General features: G+C 32.0%; 1 protein-coding gene across 1 annotated transcript; it reads right to left on the reverse strand.

Moving 5' to 3' along the window:
* Positions 1-5,083: 5,083 nt before the first annotated feature.
* LOC124362769 (cyclin-L2) lies at positions 5,084-14,897 on the reverse strand. The gene is made up of 7 exons (XM_046817539.1): positions 11,501-14,897; positions 11,199-11,263; positions 10,491-10,695; positions 9,919-10,058; positions 9,594-9,695; positions 8,225-8,323; positions 5,084-7,173 (listed from the first exon to the last, which is right to left on the reverse strand). The coding sequence occupies exons 1-7, from the start codon at positions 11,606-11,608 to the stop codon at positions 7,035-7,037; spliced, it is 858 nt and encodes a 285-aa protein (XP_046673495.1). The 5' UTR covers positions 11,609-14,897; the 3' UTR covers positions 5,084-7,034.
* Positions 14,898-23,561: the final 8,664 nt, after the last annotated feature.

The following is a 23,561-nucleotide window of genomic DNA, read 5'->3' on the forward strand; positions in this document are numbered from 1 at the left end:
TCATCTAATAAATTGATTACTGACTCAATAAATTCTGTTGCTGCGATGGTTACTGATTTTCCCTTTCGAAAACCATGCTGACAATCTTGGATTAAATTGTTTGTTTCTAAGAAATCAACTAATTGGTTAGATAAAACTCTTTCAAATATTTTTGATATTGCAGAAAGCAACAACACTGGTCTGTAATTTTTAATATCAGTTTTTTCTCCTTTTTTAAAGAACGACAAGACTTTAGAGACTTTAAGTTTGCTTGGGAATACCCCTGTTATTAAGGATGAGTTGATTAAATGTGTTATAGGTTTTACTAACTGAAATTTGACATTTTTTATTAAATTTATTGGTATTTCATCGAAGCCTGAACTTGTTTTGTTTTACACTACTAATTATTTTTAAAGTTTCCTTCTCATCGATTGGGTTACATCTAAAGATCTTACAACTCATTGTAGATAAGTTACAAATTACATAACTATTGCCATTTGTCCTATTATCATCTACATAAGGTAAAATATTGCCCTCAACAAAATGTATAAAATTATAATTGAAACTTTCACATAGGCTACAGTAACAGGATCATGAACAAGTTTATCGTGCAGCTTTAATTATACTATTCTCTTTTAAAGTGTTCTTCCCAACCTCATTATTTATTATTTTCCATCTAGTTTTATTAATATTGGAAGATAAGTTAAGAGTTTTGGAGAAATATTCTTTTTTGTTCTCGTAAACCTTTTTTTCTATGACTTATTCATTTCTCTAACTTTCAGAAACATAGAACTGTTTTGTGTATCTCTAGCTTCTTTACTGAGTTCTATTATTTCTTTTTTATCTGACTTAAAGTCCTCAGAGATCGAAGGCTTTTTATTTTTTTAATATCTGTTAATTTTTTTTGGAAAGCACAAATTTAAGTAAAACATTAATATATCATGGAATACATATATACAATATGGGTATCAAGCCACGATTCGGATTGTAATGCAATGGAAAATTTGCTAATAATTGCATCAGGAAATTTTCTTGAAAACTCTAAATACTAAAGGTTGTTTGTTTTTATTTTTCTCATCTAAAGAATGAATACTTAATAATTGGGCATCATGGTCGGAAGGTTGTGTGTTTATTCATATTATATTGATACACTTTTTGTCAATATTTGTGCATACATGTATGTTTTCAATTGTGCTTTCTGATGTTTCTGTAACCCTGGTTGGATAATTAACTAATTATCTTAGGCCATCAGCTACTAAAAGGTTATCAAGATTTTTGGATGCAACTCTTTGTTCCGTAAATTTGATATTTAGATCTCACAGGACAGTTTTATTTGCAAATTTATTTGTTAGAGTTTCAAACATTTTACCTAATCTGTCAACTGTTCTTTTTCTTTTAACTTAATTGGATTTCTGTAGAAACCTGCAACCAGTAAATTTGAATTTTTTAGAGGGAGGTATTTTAAAATTTAACCAAGCAGCATTCAAATATTGATTCGCTAAGCAGTTGTTCAATTTCTTTAAAACAATTCTTTTGACATTTAAGTGCGGTTTAGCCAAAATAACCACACCTCCTCCACGAGATGTCTCTACCAAAACTGCTGGTTACTTTATAATCTAAGATGTTTATTCTCTCTAAAGTTGTTTTAAGCATTTTATGTTCTGAAAGTACAACAATTTCTTGATTTAATTCATCAAGAGACTCATTTGATGACTCAAGCCCTTTTATATTCTGGTAGAACAACGCTACAGATTAATTACTATTAAAAGTTTTGTATAACTTTAAATTTGAGGTTGGGTTTGCCATAAAAAAAGAATTGTTTTGTTGTGAACAATCTACACTATTATTAATACTAACAATGTTAATAGCGGTATCTTTTTCATCTTTATTATTTTTTAAATTCAACACTGCACTTGTATTTGCACAATTACTCTGCTTTAGTACCTCACTAAATGTGAGGTCTCTAGGCACTATTTTCACACTATCACAATTTGTGTTGTAGTCGTGCATTGTTGGTTTTCCATGATATTTTTCTTTTCTAACCAGGCTATAAATGGTAGCCCCGCTCTCAGCTTTCTGTAAAATTAGATGGTTGGAGACACATTGCTCTGGGTTCGAATTACCAAAATGTTTTTTAAAGACTACAGTGACCCTTGCAGTCATGTGCCGAGGATGGTGAAAATCTGATGATATGCTATGAGCAAAACCGACCATTTCATCATTTTGGAACTGTTTAATAACATTGAACATTGAGTTTTCAGCCAAAAAATATCGTTCTTTTTTATTTTTCAATGTACCTTAGGATTTTTTATATTGAGTGTTCTCTGTGATTTTCATGTTGTTTTGTTTTGCAGCTGACCACCATGAAAGATTGCTCAAGATGATATGAGCTACTTTGCTTCTGCCTTTATTATTTAAATGGAGTCTAAGATGTGTAAAATGTGATCTCTCAATGCTATTCAAATCAATCATGAATACATTATTCTATTTTAATGTAATTTTGCTAATATTATTGGCTAAAATGTTTTCTTCGCTGTAGTAGTGTTTGTCACACCACAGAGGGATGGATGTAATGAAGAGAGGTCTAGCTTCACTCAGAGCCAACAGTCTCTCCTCCATTGGCAAAAGATTGTTGTTGAGACTATCATTACTTCCGCCTAGTACTATCAGCGGGGAATCTAAATTTTAATTGTAGATGAATCAATTACCTCCATAAGAATGATGTTTGGTCAGACATAGCCAAAAATATTTAATTTTCTACTACTAATTTTACTTATTTTAGAGACTAACATTTAACCTTGGTTATCTGTACAAGGTGTTACTTTTATTTCAGGGATAGGATATTGGGCCCTCACTGTCTTGGACCATGTTCTATTGTTTTTTATTACTGGGTTTTGAGCTGTAATTTTTGCCTGTTTTTCACTGGAATCAAATTTAAATGTTGTGACTCACTTTCTGTTAAATTTTTGAATACCTGGAATTTATTGGTTGTACAAATACTTGAAAGGCTGAAACTATTGGGCAATGTTACGCTCTTGTTAGGACTGGTTCTCTTCTTATTTTGCACTCTGAAATTTGTAATCTACTGTTAGACCCTACTACAAGCCAAGCATCCTTATGAACATCACTTTCAGGTTGTGTGAGTAGTGCATTATTTAGATTTTGACTAGTACCTTCTTCGTTACTCTTTTGAAGGGCTGCCTGATGGAAATTCTTTGATCAACAGTTTATTTATTACACTATATCCTAATGTGTGGTAATGGTCATTGCATGTAAGATATGCCAAAGCTGCCCTTTTCTGAACAACATACAACTCTGTAATTTCCAAGTTGTGGATCCCAATATTAATCATGAAGGTAAGGTGTTGTTTTTAGTTCCACTAACCAGCCAGTCTATAAATAACAGGATGTAGATGCCACAATCTACGGAGTTACTTTGTTGCGGGCAGTCCATTATTTCAAAAGATGGTTTGTCAATATTTTCAGACATAACATAAGGAGATAGCTTATGGAACATGTCCTCAGCATACTTCAAGTTGTAATCCTTTATTGAGGCTAAGTAATATAAAGTGTTGTTATGTTTAAGATAAAACAACAGGCTCCAATAGCTTCCACCTACCTCCAAGAAAGGACTTGAATAATTTATCAGTAAAAAAATTAAAGATTTAGAACTGAGCTCAAGAGGCTTACAAATGTTTTGATTTGGCACCTTGTCTTGAACATAATTGGTATATAGCACAATGGAGTCATCACAGACCCAGCCATTACTTCATCAAGTCTCTATTGAATCCCCAATTCCATCACATGGTCTTTTTTCATGGGTAGTAGCAGAACAACGCCACTCTACCTCTACACCAAAATCTTGCTTATGATAGCATCAGTTAATACTAGTTTTTCATATTTTTACATTGTGCAAGCACATCCATCTGAGTAGTAATCACAAATGTCTTTTGGCACTGACTTGAAGAATCATCTAGATAAGTTTCCTTATTATAAATAGATTGTCTCTTTATATGTTCAATTTAAGTGCATTATGAAATACAATCATTTTATAAATGGCTAAATTGCTGTCTTAGGGGCAACCCTCTTCTTTTAAGTACTCAAATTATAGTTATAATAATAATAATCATCATCATAATGAAATTAGGTAAAGTATGACATTTTTACAAAAACTTTCAACACTCTTTATTAAACGGGTTTTAACTATAAATCCATTAGCCTCCCACTTTGAAATTTTGAGAATCACTAACCAAAAATACAATTATTTATAAAAATTTTTTCAAAATTAGAAAAAATGTACTTTTCGAGAAAATTAAAATGTTAAAACATTTTATGAAAAAGTATGGTGTGTTGTTCATTAAAAAGAGACTTTAAAACTGAGTAAAATGACACCACTCCCATCACTCTAGCTCAATTAGGGGAAAGACTATGATTTCAAAATATTATGTTGAATGCAGTTTTTTTTTAGAAATTACATAGCTGTGACTTGAAACCCTTTGAAATATTTGGGGGCAAACTGGCGCTTTCCTACTCTATAAAAAGCTACCTTCATACCACATTTCATCAAATTCTGAGATGGTAATGTTTTTACACTGTGTTGATTTGGTATGGTATGAACTTCAGCTACAGTCTGAATGTTTTAAACCCCATCTTAGTTGTTTTGGAGAGATGTGGGCATCAGACCAAGGTATGTATGTTTTCTATACCAGGTCAACGAAGTAACCTTAACTATGACGCCAGAAATGTAATTCATTTGAATAGTTCAAGTGTTGAAGTTACTCAATAAATATTGGAAAACAATTTTTGAGTTATTTCATAGGTACTTATGAAACTCCAACTTCAGGGTCACAAAACGCAAAACTTTAAACTTAAATTTAAAATGGATCTGGAGATTGGTATATCTTGCACTAACTTAACTTATCTCAGAAGTGAGTAGAATGTAATTTAAAGACAATACGCCCATATTTTTCAGTAATTGCATGAAGCCATGTGTAACTGCTAATTACGAATAAAAGGGGTTATTACTACAACATACTCTTTGCTAATATGTTGTGTAGGTAGTTTTCTCATTATTTTCAGTTAAAACGGTAAAAGGAAAACAACAATTTAAAAAAATTATAATTTTCTTTATTGATTTTCCTATCTTTTGGTACAGTTTAGGTATCAAATATATTTACACATTTACAATTACTTAATGCTTAAAATTTTTACAAAGCAACATGATATTTTGCCCAGTGAAGAGATGAGTCTGAAAATAACATTTGTTTGAACAGTTTGTGATAATCTGTACTATTTTACACTTTACACTTACCTAGGCATGCAAACACACAAACAAGTGCAACTATTTTTGGTTGTAATGATACCATATATGACTAGTTAAGCTGAATAGGTCATGTAACCCACAAAGCAGTGACACTACAATGACCTGACTTTTCGGTTAATGTAGAATTTACAATTTACAGTTTCAATCTTTGTTGGCATGAAAATTAATCAATATTAAAAACAATATCTCAACGAATTTAAACTCCTAAAAACTTCTTCAAACTTAAAAAATTTTTCAGTTTAATGTAGAAAATAACACCAGTAGGCACTGAAGAAATCAAACCAAATACTGAATATTATCTAATTAAGTACTATGATTTCTTCTCATTAATGATTTGCAGTTTTATTCATGTCTCTTGCTAAACAATTTCAGATAAACATTCAGGATACGCTACTTTGATTTTATTTAAAGATTTTTAAAAGTATGTTATCATATAAAAAGAAAATAGAAACCATTTGTTATAGGAAAAAATGTACTAGAAAAGGTGAGCAAACAAAAATAAGTTGTCATTGATGCTTTGTAAAATTTGGTTATAATAAAATATTCTTCATGTATTTCTCATTTCAAACATGTACAACTTAGGTTATTAAGAGACCATAACAAATTTACCCACACAGCAAAACCTCTAGTTTCACATTTACAATTCACAATTATAATTGATCATAATTTTGCAATTTTATTTTTCCCCAATGTCAACTTAACAAAAATACCACCACTGTAAGATTCTGTAAATTTACAGGAGAGGCAAAGATCTACTTTGCAAAGCACCACTTACATTCACCATTAAACTCACTGTGGCTTCAGACTATGTTGTTTTATTGTTGAATTGTTAAAAAGCATTTCCTTTAAAGTATTCAAGATTGACCATCTGGCAAAACTAGATATTCTGCTGTCATTTCATACACGACAGTTCAATGCCATATTTTTGAGTCTTATTGTGTTTCAAGACACATTGTTATTTACAGCTTTATTTCTCTGTTGATATATCACCATTGAGTACAGAAGTGGCAAATATATGGCAGTAGATTATTCTATAAAAATATAGAATAATCTTTTTAACAGACGTTATTATCTATCTTCTAATAGCACTAAAAAGGACAGTAAACCTAAACTTTCTAATGTTGCCTGACTGCAACTTTCGCCCTTATAATACCTTCAAATGTACTTTATGGATTGATTCTTAATGATTTGACTATTATGAAGTGATTAAACCATATAAATTAATATTTTATTGTACTAATTTAAATTTTAAAATAAAATTGTTATGTATAAACATCCTATTATTATAAATCATTATCAATTCTTGAAGTTATAAAACATAAAAATAGAACTTAAGGTCCCAATATTAGTTACCCATATTAAGCTTCTTTTCCAGGCAAATAAATAAAAAACAATGGCATTTTAGAGATCTACACTTTTATAAAGATAATAACGCTTGTAAAGTGATAAAAATATCTTCATGTTGATTTGTTTTCTTTTACATTATTTGATACAAATAATGAAATAAAACATTTATTACAAGTTATCATTGTACTAACATTTCTTAACAATTAGTTTTGTAATATTGTGTTTCTATAAGAGACACGTAACTCCTAAAAGGGTAATATAGCCATCCTAAAATCAGTAATGGTCTGTAAATAATACAAACTACCAATAATAAGGAAAAATACAAAATATATAAAAGTTGCATCATCAGAAAATGTACAAATAGAGATCTAGGATGGGGGAAACTGTCAGTGGCGGCTGCGAATTCTGGTTGGGGATTCTCGGTGCTTCACTCGGGACTTCTTGCTATCACTTCCTGAGTAGTACTTGTCGTAGCTCCCAGACCGGACGGGGGTGCGAGATCGTGACCTGTAGCGGGACTTGTCACTGTAACATTAATCAGTTGGTTATTTCTCACTGTTATTCAAAATGGTGTAATTATTTTAAAGACTGGGCGGTGAGAACTAAAAAAGTTAATAACTATGTTAATTTTATAAAATCAATAAATAGCTATACATCAAGAAATCATGAGAATGGAATGGATAGATATAATTATTTGGCAGAAAAAAGTTTGTTAAAATTATAGGGGTCTGCTAATTTAACCCATTGCGGATCACTGACGAGCCCAGCTCGTCACGCGGCGGCCGGGCCTAACGGCACGATGACGAGCTCAGGTCGCAAAAGCAGTCTGCTTTTAAATTTCCCTCCAAATAGTTCTTTTAATGTCTGATAGATCGAGCGATCGTCTTCACTTGTCTACTAAGAGTGTTTAACAACAGTCTACGTTTAGAGTTTTCAAAAGTTTTATAAATATCCTACAGATCGCAGTTGTATGTCGAAGTTGAAAAATCATTCATATGAGTTTACTCTCTGCTTTTTAGCGCTTCTGATTGGGTGTTTTCCTAAGTTGTTATTATAATACTTTTGAGGTTAGTGACACAACTAAACGACGCAGACGTACATATTGGCGGATTTAGTATAGACAATGGCGCGGATGTTGTAATCGCTTCGCCCGAGCCGCTTTATTCAGACTATGATTCAGACATCATCCCTGCCACCCCGGAACCTTGCTCGCGTGTTATCGTTCCTACATCACGGATACCTCAGCAGGTCGTTGTTCCATCTGAATGAATACCTTCACAGCTCAATATTCTAGTATACGATAGCGAGCGATACTGTGGCGCACCATTGCCGTAGTGTTGCCGCTGACCGTAAATTAATTCGTGCCCGCGCGCCAAAACAATACGATCCGCAATGGGTTAACAACAAATGATATTATTACAGTAATGATAAAAAATGGTACTTGTAGTAAATAAAATTATTTAGAAACTGTACAGGAAACTAGACATCTTATAGTTTATCATTCAAATTGTTGAAACTATTTGTACATATAAGTATAAATTAGTACTGCCAATGAAAACATTTCTGTTATACTGACCGTGAGCGCTTGGGCGGGGAAGGGGACGGAGTGTAACTGCTACGGCGAGTTTTGTGTGACTTCTTGCTCCTGCGATCCAAAGACCTTGATCTGCCTCGACTGAAACAATAATACATTACTTTAACAAATTGGGTTAATACATAAAATAAAATATAACAAACTCTTATTTCAAGTTCGAGTCAAAACTGTAAAATAAAGCACAAGTAACAAATACGAGTCTTGTTCAACCAAGGTAATTTGAGTAATACAAAATTTGATTACTATAAAAGAGTATAACAATTCTCCACCACGTTAATTTGATCAAAGTTTTGCCAGTTCACAACATCAATATCATGTGAATTATTAATTATAATAATAAACTAGCAGTTGCCCACTTCGCACGCAATTTCCTGTGGAAAAACAGTACACTATATTCACGTATTCTTTTTCTATCACATTCTAAACATTCCTGAGATAATTGATAGTTGTCCCTTCGTGAGTCTCTTGGGTGCATTATGAAGGTATGTACCATATTTCCTGCCTATATCTTTCATTTTTGCTAGGTGTTGATAAGTCATTCAGTATAAGTAATTTATATGGAGGAATCTCGATAAACTAATTAGGTTATAAAGAATCAAATTTGGTCTGTTAAAATTAGTTTTCTGTCTTAGATATTTCCAGTATTATTGTGGAGTTTGCCTTGTGCTCCGATCAAAAAAATGTATCAACGAAAACCAGCGTCTTCTTTCAGCTCTTTTCATTTACGATTCGATCTAACCAAATTCGATTACCTTATGTGCAAACATTCATGGCTTTGTACAATGAGGTGGTTTTTATAACAACGTTTAATAGTATTTTCATTGCATTAGACAGTCTAATGATCACTGGTGCAATCTAAACTTAAAAATTAGGCAATAACTTCTTGTATGTAATCTGCATTACACTACTGGTCAAGAGCACTTTACAATAATTTTCTTAATTTCAAACGTAAACAAATGTTTCTACCTCTTTGATGAACTTCAGCTGAAAGTATTAACAGCTGTTAAGTATCAGTTCACTTTGTATTATGTGTGGATAATGCAGTCTGCAAGATCGAAGGTAAAGCATTCCAAAATCAACAACAATTTAAAAATAAAACATTAATAAAACATAAACAGTTTAAATTGGACAGAGTTGTAAATCCAAACCATTCTGAATCCCTTCAACACACAAAAACATTTTTGTCAAAATCGGTCTAGTTGTGTAGGAGTAGAGTGACATACATATGCACACAATATATATCAATATATATATATATATATATATATATATATATATATATATATATATATATATATATATAAAGATTATCACATGTTAAAAAATTAATTTTTCATTAATAGACACAAACCTGTGTTTTTTTGAACGCTTGTGCTTTGAAGGACTCCTACTTCTGCTCCGAGACCTTGAATGGCTCCTGCTGTTACTTCTATGTTTGTCTGAATGGTTGTTCCTGAAAAATAATAATCAATGCATATCAACAATTCAAATTAATATCAAATCTGTATAACTAATGTAATTTATCAGACTTCAAAAACAATTTAGATTATGATGTTAACTGGCCTCTATCAGGCATTTCTTTATTTTACATAAGACACTCCAAAGATGATTGTTGTTCATTTAAATAGGTTCCCAATAAAAGTGCATTCAATTTTTAGTTTTGAGTTAATACTTACTTGGGTGACACATTGTTGACTGGTGACGCCCCACTATTGGGCGTGTTGTTGCCAGACACCACTCCTCTGGCACGCTGACGAGCATCTTGATACTCCTTCCGCAGCTCTTCCACCTTCTTTTCCAGCTCCTCTGAGTTTGGCTGCCAACAAATGGTGTAATATTTAGTATTTTTAACTACAAATTTAATGAATAATTTGAACAAGTTTTAAGAAACAAACTATTGAGGAATTCACACCTTCAGGAAATGTTAGTGAAATACATAATTACATTGACTTGCTTTAGATAATTTATAGATAGTTGTGCTATGTTCCGTAATAATGCAAAAATTATAATCTTTTAGAAACAGAAAAATTAGAAAAATGCAATTTATGGTTGTAGCTTTGACCTGTAGAGAAGAATCAATTATTTAAACTCATTAATTTCATATAACATATAAAAACAGTAATATTAGCTACTACTTTAACTTTTGTATTGGCATTTATTTCGCACAATACATTCATACATCTAATTCATTTAGGTTTTAGCCAATACCATTTTAGAAGTGAAAGTTAGAGAGATTGATTATTATTACCTTTGACCTAGCATAGAGCCTGAGAATTCGCTTGCAGACATCCTCAATGTGAGTCTGTGACACATGGAACAGTGAGTACCAAGACGGCACCTTGGGCAGTGTTATTCGCAGACGCCTGGCAGAGAGGTAGATGCAAGCACAAGCCACAGTTTCTGGGTCATATCGCACAAAAACGTCACTTCTAAGAGCGTCATTCATGTAATTCCTGCAACAGTCAGATGAATAACAATTTTATCAGTAATAATAACAACATATTGAGCAGTAAAGATTTATAACACTTAGGGCTATCAAGAAAAAATATCTAGCCTCGGGCTATGCAATAATAGTCACTTATTGTACGCTTTGTGGGGTGAGCTGTTATACTAAACCCCCTAATTATATTTAAAAAAAAACATTTTTTAAACATAAAATTTAACATTTACTTAACCAATAAGTCGCAAATTGACACTTTTTCATTAACAGTAAATTATTTAAAATTTAAAAATTGCTCTCTTTACTTGTACTAGCATAAATAAAAACATTTTCAAGAGGATTTTTCTCAATTTGGTTAATGGTACATCATGTAAGGAGTTGGACTTTGAATCTCTGTTAAGAGTGCACACGTTAAAATCTACTTTGATTAGAACACTTCATAACGTTCAAATCTACATTGATCAGAACACTTTATGTCATACTAGATGAACAAGAGGAAAAGAGAAAAATACTTACCAAGACAGCTGCATAATTGATTGATTCTTCTCATATCCAAGCACTTGCAGATACATCACAATGATCTGCAACAACCACACCAATATTTTATTATGATTATTTCACTGATTTATTGAATTGTTGAGTAGTGATATAAAAATACAAGTGATTAATTCTACCAACAAGTAATTAAAGCAAAAAATTAAAACAAATTACTGAAAAATTCAAAATTGTTCTCTAAGCAATCATTTACATTTAAAGAGAGCTTTCCATGTCACAGAAAATGGATGAAAATGCCATAAGTTAGAAGTGAGTATAATTACCTTATGAGGGTGTTTCACATGTACACAGAAACCAAGTTCTTTTAGAACTCTTCGCTCAGCTTTGATCACTTGTGTCTTGAGAGCAATGTAGTGCTGATCAAGTATCATCGGCTGTATTGTTCTGAAACCAAATTTATCATTGTATTATCTGTAAAAGTTACACAGCTTAATAAAAAGCTCAGGGAAAAGTGAGATTAATGTCTTCTTGGTGATAATTCATAATTCTATTACTCATGATATGAAATTCTCAGATCACCAAGAAAATTTTGAGTAGCCCTTTCTATAAGAAAAGAAGAACACATCCAGCTTACTTTGAAATCATTTAAATGGCACAGTTTACAGTATTTGTATTATTGTATACAAGCAGTCAAGAACTTTAAAAATTATATAACTAAAGCTTACTGAAATTATTTTGACAAGATAAAAAATGTAAAAAGCTTTTAATTTTACCTTTGTACTTGGCGTTTGTCTCAAAATGTTAACACTCATTTTGGAACATTTCTTTATAAATAATTAAAAGAAACTGAGGTAATATAAGACTTTGATTATTACAATATTAAGGATGTATATAGGTTCATTTATACTCCTTATTTAAACAATATTGCTCTGGTAAGAAACTAATATACTTATGTTACTTATCTCCAAAATTACCCTTTCCTGTTTTCCCTTGGTCCATAACAAACTTTTATATGTACAAAAATGCATACTAAATTTTTTAGCTAGATGAGAGACCAAAGGAATTGTTGGATTTATTTAGATCATTTAAATAAAAAAAGGGAAATATATTACAATAATCTATTACGAGTTAATTACACATCAAATTACAAAGAAATAGAAAACAGACAAAAGCTGTAATCATTTATTTAGAAGATAAGTTTGAGATGTTATTGAAATCTGGAATTATCTGGTATTGAAAGTTATATAATGACTGTAATGATTATATTAAACAATGTTAATTATGCACATTTATTCATTGTTATACTATTGACGTATAAATGTTGAATTTAATAAATGGCAGAGTATGTAATGTAGAGTATTTTCCAAACTTAAGCGATAAATAACGTTTTAAAAATGTTTTCCAGCATCAAATTTCTTTTAAATTCTTAATATTTTAAGAAAATTACTCTCTAGATAGATATTTACTTACTAACAATAATTAGTCAATCTCTAATTGAACGGTTCTTGATCTTTACCATATAAAAATAGCACTGCTGTATTCAATATTAATATGTAGCCATCAGTTTTAAATGCGTCATGAACAGCAAACATTACAAATTATTACTAAAAACTATAAATACACATTTAAAACAGATAAAACATTTAAAATACCACTATAAAATGTCTAGAGAGTTTTTGGTGCTACATCTTAACATTCTTAATATACAATAATTTTAAACACATTTAAAAATGACTATAAGCATAATTATATGAACATGAATAACATAAGTAAATCAAACAGGTTTTTGGAATCAACACTTAATATCCAATGACACAAAATATTATTCATCTTTAGATAATATTATCTTCGACGTAAACAAAATCATTTTAAAATTTAAATAGTTTAATTTTAAATATACCAGTAAACATTTGGGCTTACGTTCTTCAAACGAGAAGCTTATTAAAATTATCATAACTAATACTATTACAACACTTGTGAAATGTGTTAACTTACCGAAATACAAACATTTATTTCACACTTTTTCACCATTTATTTTTATACCATTAATATTCCATTGTCAGATTTAAAACTAAATTAAACGATTAATTGTATGAAACAAATACAGAACTATTTTAACTGTACTTGTAAAAACCTCTTAAATCACAATATAAAAAAACAAGGCAGTTTGAAACAGGTCTGCCGGATAGGACAGGAGAATAAAATTCAGGGATTGATTTGTTGTCATTGCATCTTTATCACATTAAGTAAACCCTTACTTCCTTGAGGATTGTCAAGTTGAGCTTTTCCTGCTATATCAGGACTACGTGGTGAAAGACGAGTCTATCTCATCTTTCGTTTTAACCACGAATACACTGTAAGGCTCTGTTATAGTAAAATATTGCTGCAATTTCAACTACAATATTTTGTTCCTCCACAGCATAATTTATTTTCATATTGCGGTCAAAAATTCATAATAAACAATTCATTTGCCATTACTTATGGTAGCACTGTAAATAGATTTTATTATGATAATCAGTTATTAGATTAAAGAACATCAATTGCTTTTAACTATGTTTACTTATGCCTTTCAGTGCCAATGTTCTGTTTGACTGGACACTGAAAAATGCCAATGTTTGATTACAGGAAGTAAACCTCAAACACATATTCTAGGTTCTGGTTTAAATCAGATTGGTCACAAAGAAACTAGATATTAGTAGAAGATTCTTGGATTAATTTTAAATTCAATGTTACAAATAATAATAATTACACATTTTCTTATTAAACATCAATTTTATTAGAAAATGTTATTATTATTAGTTTAGTTAGAAAATTTAGGACATTGTTAACTTGCCGTTTCACAGATAACAGAATTTAGTTTAAAGATTAAATTAGCTTTAAAATTACGATCACATTTGTCATGTGCTATCAATGACCAGCCAGCTGTCATATACTCGTTGTGAGTTTGTTTATTTCAGATGGTTCAATTGCCCAAAGTTGTTACTTACCAAACTTTTTATTATTTTCCACTATGGTCAAAAAATTTAACCAGTAAAAAATCTTCAATTAGACCAACACTGAGCAATTGACTAAAGCTCCAAAACATGACAAAGATTACCCTGTACCTTCGATGGCTGATATAGAAGACAATGACATCAGATGAAACCTATGTGAATATGGGATACAACTGTATATGTCTACTCACATGCCGCACAAAAAAATGACTACGTAAGGAAATAAGTCATGTGCGGCATAAGCCACGAATGGCTCATGCGTTATAATTATCCTAATCCAAATAGTAATAAAACATATTTCTAGCCACTTATAAATTTCAAACTTTGTGATAGCTTGTTATAGCCTGGTGCCAGAATTTCGTAATTTTCATATTCAATTTTAAGTTTCTTAGTAATTGTGAAACAAATTTATTTATGAGTATCAAATATATTGGTGTGTCTGAATATAGTATGGGACTTGCTAAGTAAACAACATATCAAAAATAGAATACAGTGCTTAGAGTATGGAAACTGACCTAAAACAGAAAAAAAAGAATAACATATTTCTGATTTTTGCATATCGCTATATAACACTTAACACCAGCAGTCTATATTAATCTGCAAAAAAGTATAATTATCCTTACCTAGGAGTGTTAATTTTAATCACAACTTTCTCTTAAAAATTAAAAATAATTGCAATAATTCTTAATAGTTCACTTAATAATTCAAAATAAAATCAAAGATAGGTTTAGTAATAAAAAAAACCTGCAAATTGATTTTGAATTGTTGGATTGCAGTTTAAGCACTTGATGATAGAATCATCAAATTTCCCTTACATTTACTTACAAAATTTATTAAATCATAATTAGTTTTAATAAAATAGTTAAATTGTTTGTTTATATCTTATATAAATCTAATATAATTACGTTCTGTGCATGATAATGTTAATTCATAAAAAATGTTTCTTGATATAATAATTGGGAAATATATGCTTAAAACGAGAAAACAGTTTCCGATTATATTATTCATAACAATAGATTGAAATACAGATTGTAGACTATGCCAATTGAAATAATCTTTGATATTCTGGAATAACAATTTTTAAGTATTGCTTTTCACAATACAGACAACAAATACAATCTAAACAATAAATATGAAAGGAACTTCTTATATAGCTATTTTTATAGCTTATGTGAATTTGTTATGTTCCCAACTACATAAAAACTCAACCCACACCAGAAAATAGTTTCCCACAATTAGGAGATTGATGTGCTGATTTTCAGGTATCGTGGTAAGTGCAATGTTGTTATTATAACCAATTACACCCATCACCAAGTACCGTATCAAATAATTAACCATCAAGCTTCAATGCAAAATTAAGAGAGATAAATTAGATTAGAGAACTAGATTATAATAAACTAAACTGCTCAATATGGACTAATTTGATTTTATGTTACTTTCTATATTGAACATGATTTCTAAGCACGATGTATTAGAAATGAGAGAAAGTATACTAAACATATAAAAGATATGAATTGGTTACTTTGCATACATAATAAAAATCTCAGTTGCTTGTGAAGTAACCAAATAGATGATACAATGATTCAACCATTATGATTTTTACACAGTTTATGAAAAGCTCAAGAAATTATAGATAGGTTTAGAGCAGTTAAAATAATAACATTAATCCTACATTCATTTTAACAGATTTTTAAATATTGGAAAGATGGCCAAGAAGATTTTAGATGCAAGGACAGCATGATATTGAAACCTCGATTTCCAATGAAAACATTGATAATGTGTGGTCCCTTACCCTTTCCAATCACTTAATGTTTGTTATTAAACTAATAATTACATAATGCAATTTCCTTCAGCTCGTCAAATGCAATTTCAATGACATTTAAGGGTTAAATGTGTACTGAAAAGGTAATAGTAAAAGTAATACATTTTATACATAATAATCATGGACATATGCAGTGTTCTAATGAGAGATTGATATCAGACTTTCATTTAAACTAAATTTTTTCTTGAATAATCAAGCTAAAACCTTTTTTCATAATTAAATTTTCAACAAAATATTTAACAATGTTAAAATCTAAAGAGAAGAAAGAAGAAAACAAGAAGACAGTCATGTAAGTACTTTTTTTTATACGCGTACTTTCTTTTTTTTATACAAGGGTTCTACTTCATCTCATCCTCTCCCTCTCCGAAAAAAAAGAAGGCATAGTGGTAAGTCAGGAATTGAAATAAAACGAAATGTTAGTGGTGCAACAGCATTACTAGGTTTCGCGAGATTACGTATAAAAAAATCAAAAGATTCAACAATCACGACAGAATGAAAAAAAATTCGTACGATGTCCAGTACAAACACTTTTTAGGTTTAAACACAGTTTTGGGGGTTTTTGTGTGAAAGGAAGTATCTCGGCCAATCCCGGCATGAATTTCAACTGAACCAAGAGGCGGGGGGTGCGGGGGCAGGGCTGGGGGGGGGGGGGGGGGGGGGGGGGGGGGGGGGTGGGGGTGATTAGGGGGGTGGTGGGGGGGGTGTGTGGGGGGGGGTGAGGGGGGGGCTATGGGGGGAGGGGGGGGGGGGTGTTAAGGTTTTTTATTTTTTGAAAATTTGGAATGGACGATCATGGATTGTAAGATAGGCGAACAACAAACTAGATGGGGGTAAAATGGTGTTGCGGGCACATAAGGAATATAACTTACGCAGAGAATTCAAGCTGACTCTCCTATCCGACAATCCCCAAAAACAATTATATCATGACAACAATCTAAGGAAATCCGACAAATCATTCATCCTGACTGAGGGGGGGGTGGGGGGGTGGGGAGGGGGGGGGGACATGTAACCTTGAAGTCTCGACCAAGATACACATCAGACATATGTAATGTCAGTAAACGTACACCATCATAATCAATAAGCAGTCCCGTAACAACTATTCAATATAATTTGTATGAGTTCTGATAGGGTGGGTGGGGGGGGGTGTGTGGTAAAACTACCCAGAGCGACTCAATACAGTCCACCAATTATTAGTTTAGCGTAGTTTTCGAGATTGACTGGACATGCACATAATTCACCCAAGAATTTCAGAAATAAACCCTTCGCCTAGACTAAGCAAATATATGCCTGCAAAACACTAACACACACACCTGACCCTAAGGGGCTGTTACATATAGATCTTATTTGCGACCGTCAAGAGGTTTATTATTCTCTTTAATTCACATAATATTTGCTCATGGATTCAGTTGAGTATTGTTTATTAAAGAATGATGAACTCCAACCTGACTGAGTAATTAGAATTTACTTGAATGAAAGTTCAGTAAGCCGTAGAGTTACTTCTACGGTTTTTTTTTTTGTATTCTACAATTAACGAGGGGGGGGGGGGGGGGGGGGGTGGGGGGGGGGGGTGGGGGGGGGGGGGTTTGGGGGGTGGGGGGGTGGGGTGGTGGGGGGTTTGGGGGTGGTGGGTGGGGGTGGGGTTTAGGTATGTGATCGAATTAGAAATTTGTAAACATTGATAACATAATCGGCGAATACCAACGACAGCTCGGGACATTAATAGGAGCAGAGTTCTACCAGTGGTAACTGCTCTGTAAGAGAACGAGCAGAAACTTGTGGTGAGTGCGCATGTAGATCTGAAAAGATAAAAAAAAAAAAATAAAAAAAAATAAAGGTCTGGTGTCTACCCCACGGTAGCACTGTGTTGGTATTCCATTGTTATCTTTGTTTATTCTGTATTGGATATATGTATTTTCCAAACATCACAGAAAGAAAGTTATTAGGTATACACGATGATTCTCGACATATATCGAAAAACTGGGATAGAAAAGTAAGAACCGTGAAATAGGTGATAGAGCGATAAATCCGTCACCGAATATCTCGCATATCTCTAGTGACAAAATGCTAAGCACCACAGCTTGTGAGCATTTCTTGCAAATACCTAGGGACAATAAAATGTCACTCTGAACTCGGCATAAACATACATTATTACAATTGTTTATTTTGTTTGAAAATAAACTAGAAAATCGGAAATTTTCAACAGGGAATTTGAAAGAGGTTTTGAGTGGCCACCCCTGATTTTTCTCTTTACCAAATTACAATGTATCAATTAAATTACTAATTATAGATAGTTCTAGAAGTATTGGTGTAGTGTAGTTACTGTCTAATATAGCTGTCAACTCCATGCTCAAAATATTTTGCCCTTCCGTTTTTCACAGATGATTTCCACAGCCGACCTGAAGTGGTGAGTGTAATGCTCCTATGGAACGAGTGGGGGTTGTGGAATTGGACCGCCCCGTGGCGTCCCCTTCTCCAACAACGCTCCCCTCCAATGGAAATTCTTATTATTTTTTGTTTGTCGACGCTTCACTCTATACAGTTTGTATTGAGATAGTGTAATTAGGTCTAGATATTCACACCTAATTGCTTATCTTTCATCTGTATGATCTTCCTTGGCTAGTTGATCACAATATACTTTAATATTTAAGAAATATTGAACAGTTTATTAATAAGTGGTCTTGTATTAATTTTAAAATTTATCCATTGTTTTTCATTATGAATATTTTAATGATTGAAAGACTTTGTTTTTATAAAAATGCTGAAATTGATATCCATAATTTAATCACATATTAACTATTATCTGTTTACTTGCTTCTAAAAAACATGGTTTAATTAATGTTTATACTGTTAATCGTGAGTTGCTGATAATCTGAGTTTCAGTGTTAAAACTACAGCCTTTATTTTAATCATCTGATTATTTTGCATAATCAAGCAATTAGTGACACTTAATCAAGCAGTTTTTGCTTGGTCTCCACTATCAATTCTCTATGTATGCTATGTCAGTTTCATCACATAAGCAATATTGAGGAATTGTCATAAATTTTAACTACTTCATATGGCTTCTAAAGCCATAATGAAATAACTGGCTCTAGCACACACCACTTTTTTAAAAATCATGTAAAAGAGCAATCTTGTGAACAAATAGTATCTGATAGCAGTATATTACTAAGAAGCGTAATACATTGTTTTGACATTGTGAGGAAGCTAAGTGTAATGTTGCTGATATGAGTGTATTGTATAATATAATGAATGCTTAGTTGTAAGAGTTTCTAGTCTGTTGTGTTCCAGTATCGCTTACATCTGGATCTTGTCAACTGTCCTCTTTCACAAGTTATTAAGTGCTATGGCGGTTCAACTTCTGTTTTTAAATGATTTTTAGATATAAGTTTTTTGGGTTTTTTATGATAGACTAGTGAAACATAATTTAGCTTAAAGTGAATGTGTTTGTGTTTATAACTGGACTTTATTATAGTGTTTATTTGAATTAACAGTTCAAAAAATTGCCTTTAGAAAATTTGGTTTTACTCAGCTTAGGAATATGGAGACAAAGGTTTGTTTCTTTGTGCTCATTTCTTCCTATTTTTGTATTTACACCAATAGCTGGTATTCCATACATTAGTTTTTAACCTTTATGAAAAAATAATATGGGTTAAAGTTCAATTCAATGTCCTAAGTGTAAATCGGTTTACCAATTAAGCGATATATCAATTCCAAGATGGCTGAAAACCGTATTAAGTTGTGAATCTAGATTTCCTCCTACTGGCTTGTAACATCATCAGTGGCTGATGGTAACATGGTTTGTGTCTTTATTTACTAATCTGTAATTACTTGGCTATCAGAAGGTTATATGATACCTCTTGAACAGCTTTCATTTATTTTATTTTACTCAGGTTATGTAAAACCTGTCATACGTGGCTTAATATTGTGCTAGGATTTAGTTAAAGCAGGATATAGTTACGACATAAGCGATTTATATACCAGATACATTACTGCTGTTTCTGTTAAACTTTTTAAATGCACTATGTAACTATAAAAACAAATACTGTACTTTAACTGCTTCCCGTGAATTTTTGTAGATTTATGGTACAAGTGCTTATAATATTTTAAAACTTGCTAAAGTTAACTACTATAGCAGACACTTTTAGTTGAGCGTTCATGTGTTTATATATGTACAATGAAACACGATTCTAAAGAGTGTAATACAGTTTTTATTTTGGAGCAAAAGTGAAACATACAGTAAATGTAATATTTTAAATTTGAGGTTTTGACTTATAAGACATATCAATTAGGCTGGATATGACAGGTTTTACTGTTACATTAAAAGCAGCACTCCCGAGCACTTTTAATATCAATGTTTCGCTAGGTCAGTGTTTCTAAAAAAACATTACAGGTGAGGTTGACCCAATCTTACCATCCTGCCACACTCTTTCAGCCTATGAGCAAGAAAACTGATCTGATCTTGCCCATTGGGATTCCTTACTATCATACAAAACCTCTTATTATTTATTATCTGACTAGATATTTCAGAGTCATATATGGCAGATTTTACTGTTACATTGCTTTCAGTTTGGTATAATTAACCTATATTGCTGCACCTGTTGAATAGACAGTACATTTTCCCTAAAAGATTAGGTTAGATATAATAACAGATTTTACTGTTATATATTGCTTTCGGTTTGGTATAAATTAATTAATATTGCTGCACCTGTTGAATAGACTTTGTAAATTTGTCCTAAAATAATAGGCTGGATGTGACAGGTTTTACTATTACATTGCTTTCAGTTTGGTATAATTAACAAATATTGCAGCACCTTTGAATGGAATGTTTATTTTTGTCCATACTTAATATGTACATATTTCAAAAAGAGAGGAATTATAATTGTATATATATATATATATATATACATATATATATATATAATTATATTCCTCTTATATATATATAGGTGATTAAAAAAAAAGAGCGCGGTTTTGAAAAGACCGGTAAATTTTATTTTATCGGTTGGCAACAATGTTTGACCTTGATTCTATTTTCTGACTACATTCCGATTGTTTGACGCAGCTGATATTTCTCTCATTAGTGCATTCTGTGTCTAACCATGGAGAAGTTTACTTGTGCGCAACGAGTTTTGATAGTGAAAACGTTTTATCAGAGTGGGGAGAGTTATGCGGATACTGTTAGGCGACTTTGCGGTACTCTAGGACGTAATGAAGCACCAATGAATCAACAGTTCGCAGACTCATGAAAAAGTTTCAAGAAAACGGGTTCAACAGTCGTTCTGGACGTCGTCGTTGTGCCCGAACTGAACAGAACATTGAGGTGGTTCGTGACAGTGTGGATGTTAGTCCAGCGAAATCAATACGTCGCCGTTCTCCAACAATTAGGTTTAAGATGTTCTTCTGTACGGAGAATTCTTCGGTACGGATCTCAAATATCACCCCTATAAAATTCAGCTGACGCAACAATTGAAAGTGGCAGATCACCAGAAGAGACAACAGTTTGTTGATTGGGTATTGAAAAATTCGCAGGAGGAAGAAAACTTCGCAATGAATATCATCTTCAGTGATGAAGCGCACTTCCAATTGAATGGATTTGTTAAACAGAACTGCCGTATCTGGGGTTCAGAAAACCCTTACATGATTAATGAAGGGGAAATGTGTCCACAACGAGTGACAGTTTGGTGCGGCTTTTGGTCAGGCGGCGTCATCGACCCTTATTTTTTTTTAAGATCAGGAAGGGCAAGCTGTGACAGTGAATGGAGACCGATACCGTACGATGATTAAGGAGTTTTTGTGGCCTCATTTGGATAACATAGACATTAACCAGTTGTGGTTTCAGCAGGATGGTGCCACCTGCCACGCTGCCCGTGAAACAATTGTGTTGCTCCTTGACCGCTTTTCAGGATTGCGTCATTTCTCGTAATTCCGACCATCAATGGCCACCAAGGTTGTGTGACTTAACACTGTGACTTTCATCTTTGGGGTTATCTAAAGTCAGTTTATGCCAATAAACCCCGAACCATCAATGAGTTGAAGGAGGAAATTCGACGGGTTGTCAGCCAAATTGAAGTGGAAACTTGTCATGCAGTCATGGCTAATTTCATGGACAGAGTTGTTGTGTGCCAGCGTAGCAGAGGAGGACACATGCATGACATTATTTTTCATACATGAAATCGGAAGGTTAGATGAACATATTTATGTATTTGATTTCAGATTTTATTAAAACAAATCCCTTAATTTGATATATTAAACCGGCGCTCTTTTTGAATCACCCATTGAACATATTTATGTATTTGATTTCAGATTTTCATTAAAACAAATCCCTTAATTTGATATATTAAAACGGCGCTCTTTTTTAATCACCCATTATAATTAATGTTTCCATGTTTGCAAATAAAACATTTACATAATATATCCTATTTATGCACTAAAAAACAATAGGGTATAATTTGTAAATGCATTATTTGCAAACATTGAAAAATTAATTTTAAAACTTTATAAAATAATTATATTTACGACTACAGAATTCCATTTTACACTAAAATTTAGCTTAAGAGATTGCCTACAAATAGCGTATAATGATTACCTTCAAATGTAAACCTGTTATTTTTATAACACTTCTTTAATTATCGCAACACATTTTTCAACATTCATTGAAACTATTCAAAAAAGAATTCATTCCAACAAAATCTTTCAATGAATAATACACTAATGAATGGAATAGTGCTTTAATAGAAAGTTAAAATAAACTATACTGCTATTACAGTTCTTGACCAAGTAAAGATTTGCAAAGCAATACTAAGGAAATTACTCATCATCACTTTTGTGACGTCACAGTTGACATAGAAGAATAAAAATAGGTATTTCTTCTAATTTATAGTGGTATATGAATCATGTTGGTAATCACGTAAGTCGACAAAATCTCTGTTTATGCCAGTTTTAGACACAGCGTAATCAATATTGATTTCCAGTTAAAGAAGGAGTTAAGCAATCTATGTAATGGCCAATAATTGCAAAAAAGTCTTGAAAATGAAACTCCCTTAGTTTTTTTCGATGCACTTGAGAATGCAGTTGATAAAAGTTAGGTTTTCTGAAGTACACTATGAGAATTAAATTTTTTTATCATAATCCAGACAATATTGATACAAATCCATTTAAAACAGACAATTACCCAAATAAAACATTTATTTCATCAATCCAATCAAATTATATATTTTGTTTTCACAGTCAGTCAAGATTTTTTCAACGATTCTCTAATGTTATTGTAGGGTGGCTTTTTTTCATTCATGTTAGATGGCTGTACAGTTTTGTGATAAAACGTGTTTGTACAATACGGCATCTAGGCTAGATACAAGAAGCGTAGCAGTTGTAAACTACAACTGATATAATATTTTAACTCACTTATTTGTAACATAGTAACAATTTTTTGTTGTTGTTTATTTTGATAGTATCTGTACAAATCCTGTTTAAGTATGATTGTGTTATCTAGAGGCAACATATCAATTTATTTTACAAATTGTAGTAGTTTGACACACTGATACTTTTCAGTGAGTAAAATAACATGCAGAT

Source organism: Homalodisca vitripennis, chromosome 5 (genome assembly GCF_021130785.1).
Source record: "Homalodisca vitripennis isolate AUS2020 chromosome 5, UT_GWSS_2.1, whole genome shotgun sequence".
Lineage (NCBI taxonomy): Eukaryota > Metazoa > Arthropoda > Insecta > Hemiptera > Cicadellidae > Homalodisca > Homalodisca vitripennis.

What these genes read in the sequence shown, in the direction of transcription:
- LOC124362769 (XM_046817539.1), bottom strand. Translation starts at nt 11,608, where the DNA reads ATGATACTTGATCAGCACTACATTGCTCTCAAGACACAAGTGATCAAA. An exon ending in ATGTGAAACACCCTCATAAG is followed by an intron (nt 11,264 to 11,500) that starts GTAATTATACTC and finishes TGGTTGTTGCAG; the next exon opens with ATCATTGTGATGTATCTGCA. An exon ending in TCCCCGCCCAAGCGCTCACG is followed by an intron (nt 7,174 to 8,224) that starts GTCAGTATAACA and finishes TTAATGTTACAG; the next exon opens with TGACAAGTCCCGCTACAGGT.